Source organism: Amblyraja radiata, chromosome 7, assembly GCF_010909765.2.
Source record: "Amblyraja radiata isolate CabotCenter1 chromosome 7, sAmbRad1.1.pri, whole genome shotgun sequence".
Taxonomy (NCBI): domain Eukaryota; kingdom Metazoa; phylum Chordata; class Chondrichthyes; order Rajiformes; family Rajidae; genus Amblyraja; species Amblyraja radiata.
The window spans coordinates 55366570-55384692 of NC_045962.1; the positions used below are offsets into that span (position 1 = coordinate 55366570).

At 39.8% G+C, this 18123-nt stretch overlaps 1 protein-coding gene across 5 annotated transcripts in view; it reads left to right on the forward strand.

Moving 5' to 3' along the window:
- The window catches only part of vps8 (VPS8 subunit of CORVET complex), a 420899-nt gene that overhangs the window by 357569 nt on the left and 45207 nt on the right, over nucleotides 1-18123 (forward strand). For all 5 annotated transcript variants that reach the window (XM_033024588.1, XM_033024585.1, XM_033024586.1 and 2 more), the window contains one exon: nucleotides 3135-3188. In XM_033024588.1, coding sequence (XP_032880479.1) covers nucleotides 3135-3188 — 54 coding nt within the window. The remainder of the gene's footprint in view (nucleotides 1-3134; nucleotides 3189-18123) is intronic.

The window sequence follows — 18123 nt, forward strand, 5'->3', positions numbered from 1 at the left end:
TTACAAAATTCTTAAGGGGTTGGACAGGCTAGATGCAGGAAGATTATTCCCGATGTTGGGGAAGTCCAGAACAAGTGGTCACAGTTTAAGGATAAGGGGGAAGTCTTTTAGGACCGAGATGAGAAAATCATTTTTTACACAGAGAGTGGTGAATCTATGGAATTCTCTGCCACAGAAGGTAGCTGAGGCCAGTTCATTGGCTATATTTAAGAGGGAGTTTGATGTGGCCCTTGTGGCTAAAGGGATCAGGGGGTATGGAGAGAAGGCAGGTACAGGATACTGAGTTGGATGATCAGCCATGATCATATTGAGTGGGCCGAATGGCCTACTCCTGCACCTATTTTCTATGTTTCTATGTTGTATTGTACCTGCCTCAACTAATTTGTCTGGCAGCTCATTCCACATACACACCACCCTCTGTGTGAAAACGGTTCTCCCCAGGTTCGTATCAAATCTTTCCACTCTCACCTCAAACCTATGCCCTCTTGGTCTTGATTCCCTACTCTGGTAAAAAAAATTCAGCCTACCTATTTCCCCTCATGATTTTATACAATTCTATAAGATCACCCCTCAGCGTCCTGCATTTCATGGAATAAAATCCCAGTCTGCTCTGGGATTCACTAATGCTCAAGGCCTTGAGTCCTGGCAACATACTCATAGATCTTCTCTGTAACCCTTCTTGCTTAATGGCATCCTTCCTTTAGCAGGGTGACCAAAGCTGAACACAAGTGCGTGAAGTGCATGAGGAGGAAGATCTATGGAGGCAGCGCAGTGGTGAAGTGCTGTAATTGTGCTTGCTATGTATTCATGCTTCAAGGTGATAATGACCATAAATCCTATTCTCATTCACTTCTTGATAGCAGTAAAAGATAACAAGAACACATAATAAAACAGGAGCTGGTGTAGGTCACTCAGCTTGTCCTGCCATTCAATATGATTACATCTGATCTGCCTCAGGCTTCAACTCCTTCCTTGTGCCAGTTCCCCATCACACTCAGTTCCAGGGTTTTTCAAATTTCTGTCTCTTCGACAATTGCCTCCAGTGATCCAGCCTCTGCTACTGCAAATGATGATTTTTTTTTTAATACACATACTGGAAATCTGAAATAAAAACTTAAAATGCAGAAAGCACTCAGCAAATTATAAAATCATATAAAATGAAAAAAGACCCAACTCATCCCAAGTCATCCTTGTTGATCACTGGGTGGTCTGAATCAATTCCATCAGACCGTACGTGGAAATTGCCCTCAAATCTGAGCAATTCAAACATTCATCCAGGCACTATTTAAATGCTGTCAATCGCCGAAAGTCGATCACTCCCTCAGTGTATTCCAGGTCCGTGGAAAGAGAAATAGTTAACAGTTCAGGTTTGAAAGTCTTTATCACCATTGGAAAAGAGACCACCCAGAGAAACCAACATAGATTCAGTGATCACATTGCAGAACACTTGCATTCAGTGCTCAGGGGTGACCTTCAGCTTCTGGTTGGCTGCTACTTCTGATCACCATTCCACCCCCACTCTAATCTGTCTGTCTGTCGCCTAATTTGGTGATTTGTAACTGGCTTAATCTAAAGCAGAAGGTAGTCAAAAATGCTGGAGAAACTCAGCGGGTGAGGCAGCATCTATGGAGCAAAGGAATAGGTGACATTTTGGGTCGAGACACTTCTTCAGACTGATGTGGGGGTGGGGGGGGGGGGGGGGGGTTGCGGGAAGAAGGAAGAAAGAGGCGGAGAAACTAAAGCCGAATCAGTTAACCTTCAGGAATGTGGGAGATGAACCTTGCTACAATAAAGCAGAAGCATTTAAACAGAACACTGCAGTGTGATCTTGCTCTTTAGTTTGGGGACTTTCTGTTTTATCCCTACATGATCTATTAAACATTTTTTTCATTAAACGGTTACAGCTTAAAATGAACCCAATTGACTTGGGTTACAGCATAAAATGAGCCCAATTGTGCTGGCTTCTAGTGAAGCAATCCTGCCAGTCTGAAACACCTGCCCTTTCTGTATAGCCATGCAACTTATTTTACCTCAAGTGGCATTTTAATTATTCATTAGACCCTGAATGAAACTTTTAAATTTTAGGGTTGAGAAACTGAAAGCATTAACTGTGGTTTTACTGACTTTCATTATTAGTATGCTTGAACATTGACATTTGAATCTAAACAACAACGTGGGTTAATGTAGAAATTCATACGACCGTAACTAGCGTAAAACTCCCAATGAATTCCCGAATGCATAATATTTTGGAAACAAATAGTTTTCTCAGTTTAACCAAATGCAGTTCATTGAAAGATATGAAGTGAGATAATGTTACCAAGAAGCAAAAGGCAATGCTGGTGGAGCTGTTATTTCTGCTCTGAATAATGCCTTGCTTTTAAATTTTATTTTTCTTTAACATTGAACCACACCCTCTGGAACAGTGACTTATCAACAATGATGAAACCTATAATTGATTGGTACATCATTGTTTTCTCACACTTTACACAACCCAGGATATGCAAATTATCTCCAGGCAGTCTGACTTTATTCTTATTGCTATGGTGATCTAATCATTGCTGCGCAGTATTTTACTGTGTTCCACAATGTAACTCCACAATATTTGTCAGAGTTCAATTCTTTGAAGAGTTTTCCATCAATTGTGGTTGAAATTGATTTAGTCCAGAATTTTTAAATTTGTGTGATTTTTATCTACTATGATCTATGTAATATATTACCATATCTGACTCCTAGAATATTGCATTGTTCCCTTGGACAAGATGTGAAAATGGGTAAAAATGTTGATATTCAGATTCTAATTATAAGGAACATGGTTTTTGCACGTGGATGTCAAAATATGTCAACTGTGAAAGAACATTTGGTCTTAAGAACATCTGTAATTTATCCAGCATGTTTAATGTAAAAAATATCATCTGTGTAGTCCTGTAATCACAACATGGAGCATCTTGTTTACATTCTGGTGCAGGTTTTCCTTTTTAAGACACTGAAGAGCATCAATGTCATCATCATTCCACTGTGCCCATGCTGGTGTCAAACTTACAAGGTCGAGTGGAATACGTGTAAGAATTGTTTTCCTCTCAATGCTTCTGAAAATGTCATGATTGTGACTCTGATTGCATTTCATGTCTTTCCAGATTAAAGTAATGTCAGCCAGTTACTCAGCCAACAGGGATTCTGACAACAGAAAGGTAAGTCACTTATTTGTTCACTTTATTGATTGTCTTGTCTTTAGAAAGAAAGTGCTTTGAAAATGCATCATAATTTATGGTTAATTATCAAACCTGTAGCAGATGCTAAAAGTGACTGCCGTTGGGTTACCATCCATGCATCTGATTTCCTAATGTTTATCTATAAATTTATATATTTGTCCAGTTTAGAATTAGTTATAAATAAATCTTGAAAACATCATCTCTGCACTGGGATATAAACCTCGATAATTCCTATTCAAATTTTCAGTTGAAAGGACAGACATTCCACATTAGATATTCACTGTTATCACAATGGAGCACATTCAGAGGCTGCAAATGGGGAAGTTTTCTCATGGATTGTTTTCTCATGGGATATATCTTAAATGATGCCGGGAACTTTACTTACACCGAGAAAACATATGCTTGCAAATGTTTATGGACATATGTTTGCAGATGACACATACGTGAGGAAGATTGTCTAAGGCTTTTGCAGGATATAGATCAGATAGAAAGTTAGGTGGTGCAGGGGCAGATGGGATTCATCCCCAAAATGTGTAAGGAGATACAATTTGGGAAGATAAATCAGAGAAGGACATAAACAATAAATGGTAGGGCCATGGTTCCCTGAAAGGGGCAGCATGGCCAGAGATGCTGAAAATGAAGGCATGGGTATGCATTGGGAGCGATTGGATAGGCGAGGTTTGTTTTCCTTGCAATGAAGGATGTTAGGGCTTGTTCTCATAGAAGTGTATAACATTATGAGAGGCGTAGATAGGGTACATAGTTACCTGGCTTCTGCATTCTCTTGGGAGCCTAAATATCGGCATGGACCTCTCAGGACTTGCCACAGTTCCCATACTTTCTGGATGAACTTCATTCTTTGGCTGCAATGATCAGTGCATTCAGACATTACACCCCGACTGGCATTGGAGCATGAACCTGCAGCAATTTTCTAACTCTAAGGGAACTAACTTTTTCATTATGTGTAGGAAAGAACTGCAGATATGTGTAGGAAAGAACTGATCAGCAGACCATCTCATGGATGAACTGAGGCCCAGGCCAATTTCAATTTTAGAGGCCCCCTAACCAAGATCAAGCAGAGCTCCTTTAATTTTAGAGGCCCCCAAATCAAGATCCTTTTGAAGCAGACAGGCATGAGGTCCATGCCAAATGGCACTCATTGCCCCCCCCCCCCCCCCCATCCCTCTGATAGGGCCTGCTGATCAGTCTGAAGAAGGGTCTCGACCCGAAACGCATCAGTCTGAAGAAGTGTCTCGACCGAAACATCACCCATTCCTTCTTTCCAGAGATGCTGCCTGGCCCGCTGAGTTAATCCAGCATTTTGTGTCTAACATTTAAATTAATTGAGTTTGGTTGAATGTTTCCAATAGCTTATGTGATTTTGCTTTTTAAATTATTATTTTCTATTAATTTCTACATTTCTGAATTGTTTAATTTTAATAATTTTCAGCTGTCCCTGAAAGTCTACAGTATTCATAGTTTTTGACAAGTATGACAACTAGCCAAGGTAAAGGTGTGAAGAAGCTGTTTTAAAAAAAACACCTTCAGTCATGTCGAGTAGTGAGCTAGTTGGACAACCCAGTATGTGACAGTGTAATAACATGATCTATTGCCAAGCTATGTTGTTATGTAGGGCCTCAACAACTCAGATCAGGACAGCTTCAGATACGAAGTTGACAAAAGTGGATCTATTCAGAGTACCCAGTCAAAATGCTCATTGCCAGCAGCATTTCTGACTCGTTGTTTTATAGCATATACAAATGCAGCATAAAAGATCAGTTTTGTAATGGGGTCGATTCCACACTATATCAATGACTGGAAGTTTTATGGACTCTGAAATTATGATACCTCATATCATAATTTTCTTTTAGCCCTGACATGCCTTTCCCTGTTTCTGGACCATGAGATTGATGTTGCGAAAGGAACAGATGATTAATTTAATGATCGTGCAGTAGCAGAAGCAAGTCATCCTCATCTAACCCACTTGTCTTCAAGAAATGAATGAGTCTAAATCTAGGGACAAAATATAGTTTTGTGGAAACAATATACAAAATCAAATCAAATTGTATGTGTAAGTCTTTGCGGGGCACCGACGGGTGGGCGGTGCAACCGACGTCGCAGCGGCCTCTGCAGTCTGTCTGTATTTTTTTTTTTTTGTCCCGTTGAGGGTATAGTTTGTAGTGGGCTTTTAAATGTGTATGTGTGGGGGGCGGGGAGCGGGTGGGGGAAACTTTTAAATCTCTTCTCTGCACGGAGACCCGACCTTTTCCCTGTCTGGGCTCCGTTGTCGTTGGGGCCTAGCACCGTGGAGCGGCCTCCAACCGGAACGACCTGGGGGCTCAAGTCACGGAGCCTGCGGAGCTGCGGACCTACCATTGTGGAGCTGGCCAGCTTCGGAGCGTGAGGAGTTCGGAGCGTGGAGAGCTGCGGTGGCGCGCGGCTGCGACCCGACTCCGGTGGATGGTGACACCAGGAGCTCGCGGGTCCCCGGTGGCTTTGCGAGGCACCGGCAACGGCGACTTCTCCCGCCCGAATTGCGGGGTTGAAAGTGACCTGGAGCGGGGCCTTACATCGCCCGGCACGGCTTTAAATGGCCGTGGGACTTGCTAGTGCCCGCCGGGGGCTTTGACTTTGACTTCGGGAGAGGAATGGAGAGCAGGGGAGAGACAAGACTTTGCCTTCCATCACAGTGAGGAGGAGATTCACTGTGATGGATGTTTGTGTAAATTGTGTTGGTGTGTGTCTTGGTTCTTTTCTTGTATGGCTGCAGAAACCAAATTTCGTTTGAACCTCATGTGAAGTTCAAATAACAAATAAATGGTATTGTATTGCAGGTGAGTTGGGAGCAATGACGTAAACAGAAAGATCAGTGCTTTAATACTGCCCCTTCATTTATAAATGTTATGTATTTTGTCTGTGATTTCCTCTGTGCTTTCTTGTTAAAGACTTTAATTTAACATTTTTATCTATGTTGACAGCTCATGAACAATTGGCTTGGGAATATTTCTCGAGCTGATAATGTGTGCAAGCTAAAGTAATATCACCAGAAGTGCAGTTGTTCATTTAAAATGTTCCAACAATCACGGCATTTTAACAGTACGTGTTTTTAAATCAGCAGTTCTCCATTCTTCCTCTTAATATTTCTTGCAAACCAGCTTACCAAGGTATTAATCTTATCCTCAGCATTTCTGAAGAAAGAGTTAATATTACGGGTCAATGGCTTCTCATCTTCTAACTGCTGTCTCCAATGTGAACTATCGGTGTTTATACTGACCTGTGAACTTCTTTACCATCTTGTTCACACCAGCTGCCAACTTAAAAATGTTGGGTTGTCGTTGATGCTGATATTACTAAATTCGACCAGAGAATTGGAGGAAAGTTCTTGCAAACTCAAAGGTTAAGAAAAAAGATTTTTCTGCAAAATGAAGAAAAGAGAAAAATATTTGAGATTTTCCATTTGATGTGATATTTTGGGATCGGGTTCTGTGCAATTGGGAAGGAGATAGTGCTGTATGAATGGATAAGAGGTTTCTGCAGAATAGTAAATCTTTTTTATGTAATCAGGGATTGGGGGAACAGAATTTCTATGAGATTGGTAAACTGGACATCTTTCCAAGAAATCAGAAGATACAGATAAGGGTTCCCTGGGATCAGGACGGGAGCCGGATGATATGGAGATAATAAGATTCTCATAAGTGCTGGGGCAAAATTCCTTGCAGTTTCTGGTCCATGTCAGTTCAGTGCTGTACCGCCATCGTCTGTCCCTCCATCTCCTCACCACTAACCTGGTATCTGCAGCCGAGCATCAGCAGTGTGAAACCGCCCATCTTTAAATTTGTATCACATTGCAATACAAATATCCTTTAATTTATACCTTGACTTCCTTCAGTGGAATGCTGATCCATGTCCTTAATATTACATACATCGGTTTGGAAGCAAGATCACCATTTTCAAGATTTAACACACTGTATTATCAATACCTATATTTTCAATATATACCCTATAATTTCAAATCCCGGAAGACTAGAACAAATCTCATTTTGCGAAAAAAATATCAAGGAATGGTTAACTTCTTTTATGTGATCGAATTCTTGATATCATTGACTTCTGTTAAATTTGCTTCCTGATAATTGATAATTAATGTTCAAAAAAAGGAAGTGATTTTATAAGTGCAATTTAGAAAATTCTGTAATTTTAATGCTATTCTCCAGCAAGACAAGTGGTTGTTACCTTGGTCAGCAGCTTAGTATCATGAATAATAATCATAATCATGATTATTATTGATGTAATGATTGGACTATCACATCAATGGCAGATGGTGTTCAATGTGGACGACTATCAGATTGTGAAATAAGAAAGAAGGACACAAAAGGATGAACGTGATCTGTGGCTTTGGCTGGGGAGATTACTTGCAGTTCCTTTTTATTCAAGATTATTTAAATTCTTGTTTTAGTATTTCCAAGCAATTAGAAAATAATTAAAATAATGGCATGTATTGCTGAGGCATGACTAGTAAGTTAATGAAGTTTTTAGCTTCAGATCTTCCAACCATATTTATGTACTAATTGTACATTTATGATTAATTCGGTATAATTTGATTTTTCCTCTTAGTCTGCCCATAATTGATAATGAAATTTGAGAACTGATATGTAATAACTGGAACATTTATATGTAATATTGGATCTTTGGGGAGATTGTGCAATTTGAGTATCAGTGCTGCTGATTTATAGTGACTGAATATGTTAAACGTAGTTTATTAAATTATTGTGGAACTGTTCCTGACATGTCTTTGCTAGATTTCTATAATGCAATTACTGTAATTCACCATGGATATGGCAGATGCGGAATGTTCATTGCCATTAAATATTCATTCAGCTCAATGGTTAATTCAATTCAATTCAATTCAATTCAATTCAATTCGAGTCATAGTCACACAACATTGAAACAGGCCCTTCGGCCAACTTGCCCATGACGACCAAGATGTCCCATCAGGACTAGTTCCTACCTACGTTTGGCCCATATCCCACCATATTTTCCTTTCTATAAATCTGTCCAAATGCCTTTTAAATGTTGTTATATACCTGCTTCAACTACCTCCTCTGGTATCTTATTCCATAAAACCATCACCTTTTGTGTGAAAATGTTGCCCCTCAGGTTCCTAGTAAATCTTTGCCCTCTCACCTTAAACCTATGTCGCCTGGTTCTGGATTTCCCCCTACTCTGGGTAAAAGACTGCATTTGTTCTATCTATTCCCCTCATGATCTTATACACCTCTATAAGATCACTCCTCTGCACTATGTCTAGCTTAACAACAACCTTCCTAACGCAGGGTGACTAAAACTAAACACAATTATCCAAATGTGACCTCACCAATGTCTTGTACAACTGTAACATAACATCACAACTTCTATAGGCAGCACTCTGACTGATGAAGGCCAACGTGCCGAAACACTTTTTGTCCACCCTATCTACCTTTGATGACACATTCAAGAGACTATGTTCCTGCATTCCCAGGTCCCTTTGCTCTACAATACTACCCCAGGTTCTGCCATTCGCTGTGAAGGTCCTGTCCTTGTTAGATTTCCCAAAATGCAATACCATGCACTTATCTGCATGAAACTTTATTAACCATTCCTCATCCCAACTACCCAACAAGATCCTGCTGTAAATTTTAATAACCATCTTTGCTATCTATGATACTACCCACTTTACTGTCATCTGCAAACTTTCTAATCATGCCTTCTACATTATCATCCAAATCATTGATATGAATGATCTTCCATTTTAATCTGTGGGCTACAGAGATGATTGGTAGATTGTAGGTTGACCAACGGAAGCATGAGGGATGCTGGCTACAATAAAGAGGCGGGGTGATACTGAGAGAAGGACTGATTGATGTGTGGTGCATTAAGGAGAGTAAATTGCTGGGTCAACATTAAAAAAAACCACCAGAAACATTTAACACACAAACATTGTATGTTCTAACGATTGATTGATCTTTGCACATTTTCACTGCATAGTGTTTATTCTGTGAGACATAATGTTGACACAATGGCACAGTTTTCATGTAAAATATGTGACCATGCTGAACATATTGACATTTATCTAGACCGTACCCTTTTAATAACTCCATAAGATCACCCTTGAGCCACATTCTGCAATATAAACATTCACAGCTTCGAAACCACTTCATGATAAAAGCGGTGTTTACTTTGCAATGATCAATTTAGTAACCTTTCCAGTACCTGGATTCTGTTTTGTAATATTGTGACCAGATTTGCCCATTTCACACATCCTCTGCGCTATGTAAGATGAAAATCCATCTGTTTTCACTGCATCCTCATCTTGAGCTGACATTTTCAATGAACTGTTGACCATTATTCCAGTTAGTTTGTGGAGTATGTGACCACTGTCAGGAGTTCATTATTGTTCATTACTTATTTGCCTTCTCAGTGAATCACTGCGCCCTGAGAGCCATAATCCCAGCTACCGTTGAATCATTGTATATTCTAGGGTATCTTTAGTCTACTTATCCTTGACATTGATAAATATTGTATTAGCATAGCAGTATTTTTATCGGGTTCCGGATTTTGTTCAAATGAGGGATATTCACAAATCTGCTTTTGTTTCCACCACAATCAACTATTTGGAGAATTGCAAGCTCAGTCTTGGGGGCCTTTACTGAGCATTGACTACACTGCAAATTCCTCCTGTGGGTTTCTTCACTGTTGATAACAACATGACCTAGAAATCCAGCTCTTTAAGGAAGCACAGCAGCTCCAGGTCATCTCGCAAGTGAACTGTATAAAATTACCGCTCTGATTGAATGAGTTTTCTATCAACTGAGGTAAAAGCAATTGCCAGAAATCTCTGTTTTCAGGGTTCTGTTCTTGCATCATTGCACGCATAATACATTTGTCACTTGCATAGCTAAAGCATCACAAACAATGCCGTCTTCTCAGGGAGGAACAGTTATTTTAAACCTCAGTTGAGATTGTTACTATAACTGCACATTTAACAATTGCAGCCTTACATCATTGTGTTCTGGGGAGCCTCTTTGCAAAGCCCATACTTAAATCACCCATCGACCACAGGTGCAAGATAAGCTAAACTAAGTGTAAAACGTGTAATCAACAATGCTCTCTGCTCATGAGTATCTGAAAGTGCATCACAGGCTTAGAAACCTGTGAATAAATATTGTTGCAGGGTAAAAAACAGTGCAATCTCATACTTATATTTTCTTAGGGTGCAGTAGGAGGTCATTTTGCTCATCAAGACTATGCTGGCATTGATGTCTGTCCCAACCTCAATTTATTTCATTTATGACCAATTTATTTTCTTCTAAGCATCACCTCTGCCCCTATTCCTCTGCACTACATCTACCTGTGGGGTAGTTTGTCGTAACAAAATACAAGCATCTGTTAACTCCAGCCAATCTTCATGATACAATACAATACAATGAAAATGAGATTACAGATTTAATTTCCAAGTTGCTGTGAATATTTGAAATTGAAATTATTGTACTTCGATGCAGCCTCAAGAACAGAGAGAATAAATTGCTTTCACCATATATGCAATTTATAATGAGAATTGTATATCATCTTTAAGTAGAAGAGCTTCATTTGTAAAGAGTTGATGCATCACATTGAAAAGTGTATTAAGCAATGGAAAAATAGCTATGTTCTGATGGGATGCAAAATTATGATTTATTAAGTAATTTTCAGTTTGGCAGGCTGCTACTAGTGGGGTGCCACAAGGATCAGTACGGGGGCCTCAGCTGTTTACAAACTACATTAATGACTTCAATTAAAGATCTGTCCAAGTTTGCTGATGATACAAAATTAGGCAGCAAAAATGAGAAAATAAAGAGACGGGAAATGTTTATCGACATTAATTGAGTGAGCCAAAATGTGAAGTATAATGTACAATGCAGGATGATATGGTAGCAATAATATAATCCTTTTAGTAGGAAGAAAATAAATGTACAGTGGTACACTACACACTCTCAGCTGATTTACTTTATCTTTTGCATGCTGCACAGTATGTAAAGCAGGATGTCCAGGAACAGGAAACAAAATCATTGATATGGGGGCCGTTAAATTCAAGACCCAGCGGAGGCAGATCCTATTTGAGTATGCTTATGTACGAAAAGTAAATGTGCAGGTGCAACAAGCATTGTCAAGAGACTGGAGTAGGGCAGCAAAGAAACCTTGCTACAACTGTGCATGGCTTGATGAGACCATACCTGGCACTTGTGCAGAACTGGTAACTAAGGATGGATAATAATTGCCATAGTCCTACAAAACAGAAACAGATATCTTTTAGCCCTCATATCAGTACCAACTATCAAGTGGACGTACATTAATTCCACTTTATTCTCCCTACAGTCCCATTAACTCCCCCTTTCCTTACTTCTATCTTTTTCTTAAAGCTCAAAAAAAATGAAGCGGTACAAAAAATGTATTAAGATATATGTGTTGTGTATTATTGTAATTTACCGTACTTCTAATAAAAATAATAAAAAAATAAAAAAATTTAAAAAACTCCCCCTCAGGGTCAATTTACAGAGGACAGTTAACCTCCCAATCCACATGTCGATGGGATGTCAAAGGAAAGCCAAGCAGGTGAAGAAAACACACAGTCACAGGGAGAACGTGCAAACTCCATGCGGACAGCCAAACTGCACCATACAAATTGAAGTCAGGATCGAACTGGGGTCACTGGAGGTTTAAGGCTGCGGCTCTATGAGCTGCATCATTCTGCTGCCCACACGCCTCGAAACTCAAACAAGATAGCTTAATTCAATTGGTTCCTGAGATAAGAGCGTTGTCCGATCAGAAGGAACTAGGTAAAATGGGCCTTCAGTCACTGCTGTTTAGATGATTGATAGGTTATTTCGATGAAGTAAAGATTGATTTGAGAGTGATTGATAGTTTGTATGTCGAGACTGCTTCCTTTAGCTGGAATTCCAGAACTAGGGGGCACAATCACACATTAATAGGTTGGGCATTCCAACTTGAAAAACTTGAGACACTCAGAGGGTCATGAATGTTTGAAATTTTCCACTCTCGATACCTCAGTCCATGAGTATATTTTATACCGGGATAGTTGAAGCCAAATATTAAACACAGACTGGAGTTGACAACTGGTGAATTTCTTGAGGTTTTGATTGACTGCTGAAGGAGTACGCACCATTGATTTCTAATGAAGTGTTACTTCTGATTTAAATTTAGGCACAGGTTTGATTTTGATTCACATGAGATATAAAGATGAATGTATATACCCACTTTCATATATCGAGGTGGAATGGGTGGGGGTGGGAGATTTGCAAATAGTCTAATAACACCAGCTGTGCAAATTTCCTATAACCCAGGTTACTTTGCTTCCTTGGATGACAACATTCAGTACTAGTGCAAGGAGTCTGAACAATTTAGAATAAAGTAGATGTCTCCACAATAAATAATCCTGTAATTAAACAATGGAAACTGGATTAATAATGTGTTCTAAACTCCAACCAGGATTCCTTGTTGTCCTATAATTGTTGTTTACCAATTTGACTCTTTTTGTGGCAGCATGATTAAATGAAGTCATGTCACGTTTTATTTTCAATTTCTTGGAGAAACCACAGGTAAAATAGTGCCCCTGCTAATCCCATAATTACACTAGCTATTTGTCAACACAAAAGATACATTTACAACAGACTAAACACATTTACAGCTCCCACAGACTTTAAATGAGCTCTTGCATGTCAATCAGAGTCTTGCAGAATAGTCCTAATTCAAAGCGCCAACTGTTCATTTTCCTCCACAGATGCTGCCCAACCCACTGAGTTCCTCCAGCAGTTTGTTTCTTCCTTGAGATTCCAATATCTGCAGTCTCTTGTGACACCCAATAGAGAGTGATTTAAGCTTTGATCCCCCTCTCCACAAGCAGCATAAATTAGCAAGCCACTGCATCTCCTCTCCCAATCAGATCTTTCATTCGGCATTTAATTGTGAAATAAATAAAGTGAAATATAAATAGGATTAAGAGAAAGAGAGAATGTTTTTTCCAATAACAACTTTGTTTTCTCGTAGCCTTTCATAACCTTAGCTTGTCCTGAAGCTAATTAAATGTTTTTTAATGCCGTCCTTGATGTGATGTCAGAGTAATATGGAGGAGAATAACAAGCTCTTTAAATCTCCAACCCTAATTAAAATCTAAAGGAATTAAGATTTATATATGTAAAAGTTATTCTTGATGCCAAAAAGATACCATTACAACTTTGCACGTACTGGAATGGGCAGGTAGTAAATGTTTCTGGTGTGTTTAATAAGATGGATAAGTGCTACACTATCCCATCCTTCATGTATTTTAAGATCTAGTGCAACAAGACAGTTTAAATCAAAATGTATCCATTAACCTCCAGCAGCCATGTTATTGGTCCTGTAATATCCAGGCCATCATGTTACTCATGTTGCCCAGATTTATCAATTTGTCGAATCCGGGCACCTGAAATTTTGTAGTTTAGATTCTGTACTTGTGGTGCTGGTGTTAAATACACTCTGTAGCCAAACATGGCTGTTTCATTAAAGTCAATGAGCTAAGTCAAATAATTGAGATCATAATATTAGTGTAAAGTAGGGAGGCTATATGTAAAGTACATCTGTACAGAACATTAGAAACAAAGAAGTGCAGATGTTAGTTTATACAAAAGATAGACACAATTGCTGGAGTAACACTAATGTACTGGTGATAGACACAAATTGCTGGAGTAACTCAGTGGGTCAGGCAACATATCTGGAGAAAAAGGACAGGTGACATTTTGGATTGGGACCCTTCTTCAGACTGAAGAAGAGTCCAGACCCAAAACGTCACCCATCCTTTTTCTTCAGAGATGCTACCTGACCCACTGAGTTACTCCAGCAATTTGTGTCTATCACCAGTACATTAGTGTTTCATCACCTGAGTCTAGCAGCAGAGAGAGATCAGCTCTGACCATAAGCTTGTCTCTGATCACTGCATAGCACAGGCAGAGAAGTTAGAGAGCAAATGACCCTCAAGGAAGACGTCTGTATAGAAAAATAAAAACAGATGGGTGCATATTACAGGCAGCTTGAAACTATTTGATTATACAAATTCATTTTGGAGGAATACAAAATACAGATCTCAACATTATTAACAGCACATTTCCTCTGAGCATTATAGCCTATTAGAATTAACTGCCATTAAACCTTTCAGTGATTTACAGTGAAAAGGAATTAGAATTGTAATTAAATAAACTAAACTTTATAAGATCAATTCTTTTCGCAGAAAAATCATCTTTTCTCATTAAAGTATATCAGGAAAGAAAATTGCAAAGACAGTATTTAGTTAGGAGGTTCATTCCCATTAACCTCATCTGTGTATATCCTCGAGGGAATTTTTATTGCTGTATGCCAGTGTAGATAATGTTTAGAGCTATGAAAACTGTACGTCTTTAAAAAGTTAAATTTTCTTAACTGTACGTCTTTAAAAAGTTAAATTTTCTTAAGAAGTACAATTTCACTCCAGGGTTGCCATGCTATTTTGGCAGGAATGCAAACAATTTTTCTCACTAATAATTTTAAATGCTCCATACCTGTTCCAGATTTAATCTAGTTTTACTTCAATGCAGCAAATACATTTATGCAACGCCTCACATCACTTTGACTTGACATTTCATGGAGTCTAAATCCAACGATGGGTCAGATACTAGGTGATGGAGGATTTTTATAAGATACAGTTCAACAAATATTGATTTAAATGCTTACAGTGCAAAATGTTCTTCTTGCTTTTGAAATATATCAATTTTTAATTAATCAAACATGCACAATTTATTCATGGGCAAGTTTGTTATAGCAAGAGATAGTGGAAATATATTTTGCTTAGGGTGTATAAAAAACCTGCCAATTTCAGCCCAAAAGATGTACTGTACTTAAATATATCTTAAGAAATACCACGTATGACTGCAAACAAATAATGACTGGAAGATAGCTAATTGTCCTAGTTGCCGATGTTCCAAATGACGCAGGGTACATTTCACAGCCTTTAAGATTTTTAAGTCTCCTCTCTCACAAACAACACTTTTATTGCAACAATTCTGATTGAATACATATCCAAATATCTTTTGAAAGCCATAAATTGTATTAGTTACTTCCTCTGGCATCTCTCTGCCCTCTCTATCGCTAGAGACGAGAAGCGGGCATGGAAGCCAAGAAGAGGGAAGAGCGAAGATGAAGTCGTGTAGAGAGAGCCATAGAGAGAGAGAGAGAGAAAGATATGAGGAGTAAGAGGGCGAGGAGAGAGGATGGACTAGGCAGAGACATAAGAAGAGAAGAGGAAGACAAGAGAGAGAGAAGAGCCAGAGAAGAAAGAGAGGAAAGAGAGCGGAGAGAAGGAGAAAAGAAGGAGAAGGAGAGAGAGAGAGAGAGGAAGAGAGGAGAGAGAGAGGCAAGAGAGAGAGAGAGAGAGAGAGAGAGAGAGAGAGAGAGAGAGGGAGAAGAGAGAGAGAGAGAGAGAGAGAGAGAGAAGAGAAGCGAAAGCAGAAAGAGAAAGCGAAAGAAGAAAGACGAAAGCGAACTCCCTCTCCCTCTCCCTCTCCCTCTCTCCCCTCTGCCCTCTCCATCTCCCCTTCTCCCCTCTCTGCCCGTCTCTCTCTCTCTCTCTCTCTCTCTCTCTGCCTCTCTCTCTCTATTTCCCTGCCTCTCTCTCTCTGCTTTCTCTCTCTCTCTGCCTCTCTCTCCCTCTCTCTCTCTATCTCTCTGCCTCTCTCTCTCTGCCTCTCACTTTGCCTCTCTCTCTCTGACTCTCTCTCTGCCTGCCTCTCTCTCTGCCTCTCTGCCCTCTCTACCTCTCTCTGCCCCTCTCTCTGCCTCTCTCTCCGCCTCTGGCTACAAAGTCACTGGCTACAAAGTCACCTCCACTGAACACACCCTTACATCCCAACCTCTCTCCTCTGCCTCTGCTGCAAGGTTTGAATATCAAAGCCTTTTTCTTTCATAAGCCTCGTCCACAGCCTCATCCCAGGGGACTGTCAGCTCAATGATGAAAACACGCCACAGGAGTTGGACCAGAGAACGAGGTCTGGTCGCAGGTTGGTAGCTGCGATTTCAACTGGGAATGAAAGCCTCTGGCCTAGGTCAACACGCATTTCCCAGTCCCTGGCTGCGTTCAGTGGGCATGAGTTGAGAGGCGAGGGGTTAGTCCTCCGTTTCTCTCCCGGATGAAGGATGGTATTTGCGGGAATGTTATCTGGGCATTGATAGGGATGGCGTTGGTGGTAACTCTCTTGCACTCGAGTTCAGCTGCCAAACACCTCAGCACCTGGTTGTGTCACCAGGTGTATCTGCCTTGTGTTAGGCTGGTCTTACAACCGACCAGGATGTGCTTGAGGTTTGCTGGAACTGCACACGGGGCAGGCTGGATCCACTCCCAGCCAAAGATTTAGGTTTGTGGGAGAGGGAAGGACATCATATGTGGCTCTGATAATGAAGCTCAACATATTTGACTCCATGCTCCACAGCTCACTCCATGTGATCTTCCTCCTCTCAATGCCATCCCACCTCATCCAGCGGCCTTGTTTGGCTTGGGATATGGCTGAACAAAACTGAATGGGATATGGCTGAACAAAACTGATACTTGGCAAGAGATTGCAGCCCATAGTGGACCAATGCACTGAGGAGGTAGCTGGAGACCACAATACATACATTTTGATCTAGAACTTGTAATACAATTACATGCAGGCTATCTGAACATTAGGTAGGTTGGCAATGACCATTATGACATGGTTCTGTGCTGCCAGACCTGTACTTTGGAAACTCCCAGACCTATGTTGCACATTTTCTGTAGTACATGGCAGTAACAAATGCAATGCTGCCAGGGGAATTATGTTACTTAATGTGTGACTAGTTACTTAATGTGTGTAAAATGACCAGGAAATAATCTCTGTCATCTTTTGCTGTATTGGAACAGTATTTTCAATCGAATTTCTAACCCAGAATTGTGAAAGGATTTAAATTATTTTGCAAGGTACTTGCAGAGTTTGCTCAAGAGAGATCTCCCACTTTGCACATCATCATTTGTGTTAAATGTAAAATATAGAACATGTTATGTTAGAGAATAATAGCTGCAGAAAAATTTCAAGGTAGCAACTTAATTTTTGAGTTATGTGGAAGTTGTCAACTATTTGAGCTTTGATCTGGTGCTTATTAATGTAGGCTGAATCTCAAAACCAGACCACTGCTCCGTAATTGCAAAACAGTTTTCTCGTTTCTGTGCAATTCCTTGTGATTGATTTTTTAAATTAAATAAAATTATGTTACACAGGAAAAAGAGCAAGAAAATGTGAGCCATTTTTTGTCCATTTTGGAGTGCTCTGGACAGGAAAGATGTAGTCCAGCAAATTAAACCAGCACTTCTCAAAGCCTGTGACTTGGTATGGAAATGGTGGATGCCTTGCTCCATTTCATTTCTGCCATTCCTTTCTTGATACATCAGAGAAAGAGCAGACTACAGGAGTCAGGTACATCAGGAACACAGACCACTATCTATGCTTATTCCAAAATGTCATATTGACGGATGGAAAATGTCATATTCCAAAATGTCATACGAGCAAAACACATACTTTTTGTGTTGAACATATACCACTGATGGAAAGCCTGGACTTGGCCACTGAACGTGGCATAATAAGAAAAATTCTGTGAAATTAAGCTGCTTCTGTCTTAACGCCACAGGACTAAAAATGCGCCTGTGTAAAAAAAATGAATGCTGTGCAAATAAAAATCACATTAACATTCAAATGTGAACAGAATATTGCTGAATAAGATAACACAAGTCATTTATAACATGTGGAATTTTTGGTGTGAGAATTTGGTTCACTACAGATGTTTCACTAGCATTCAGCTCCCCCAAATT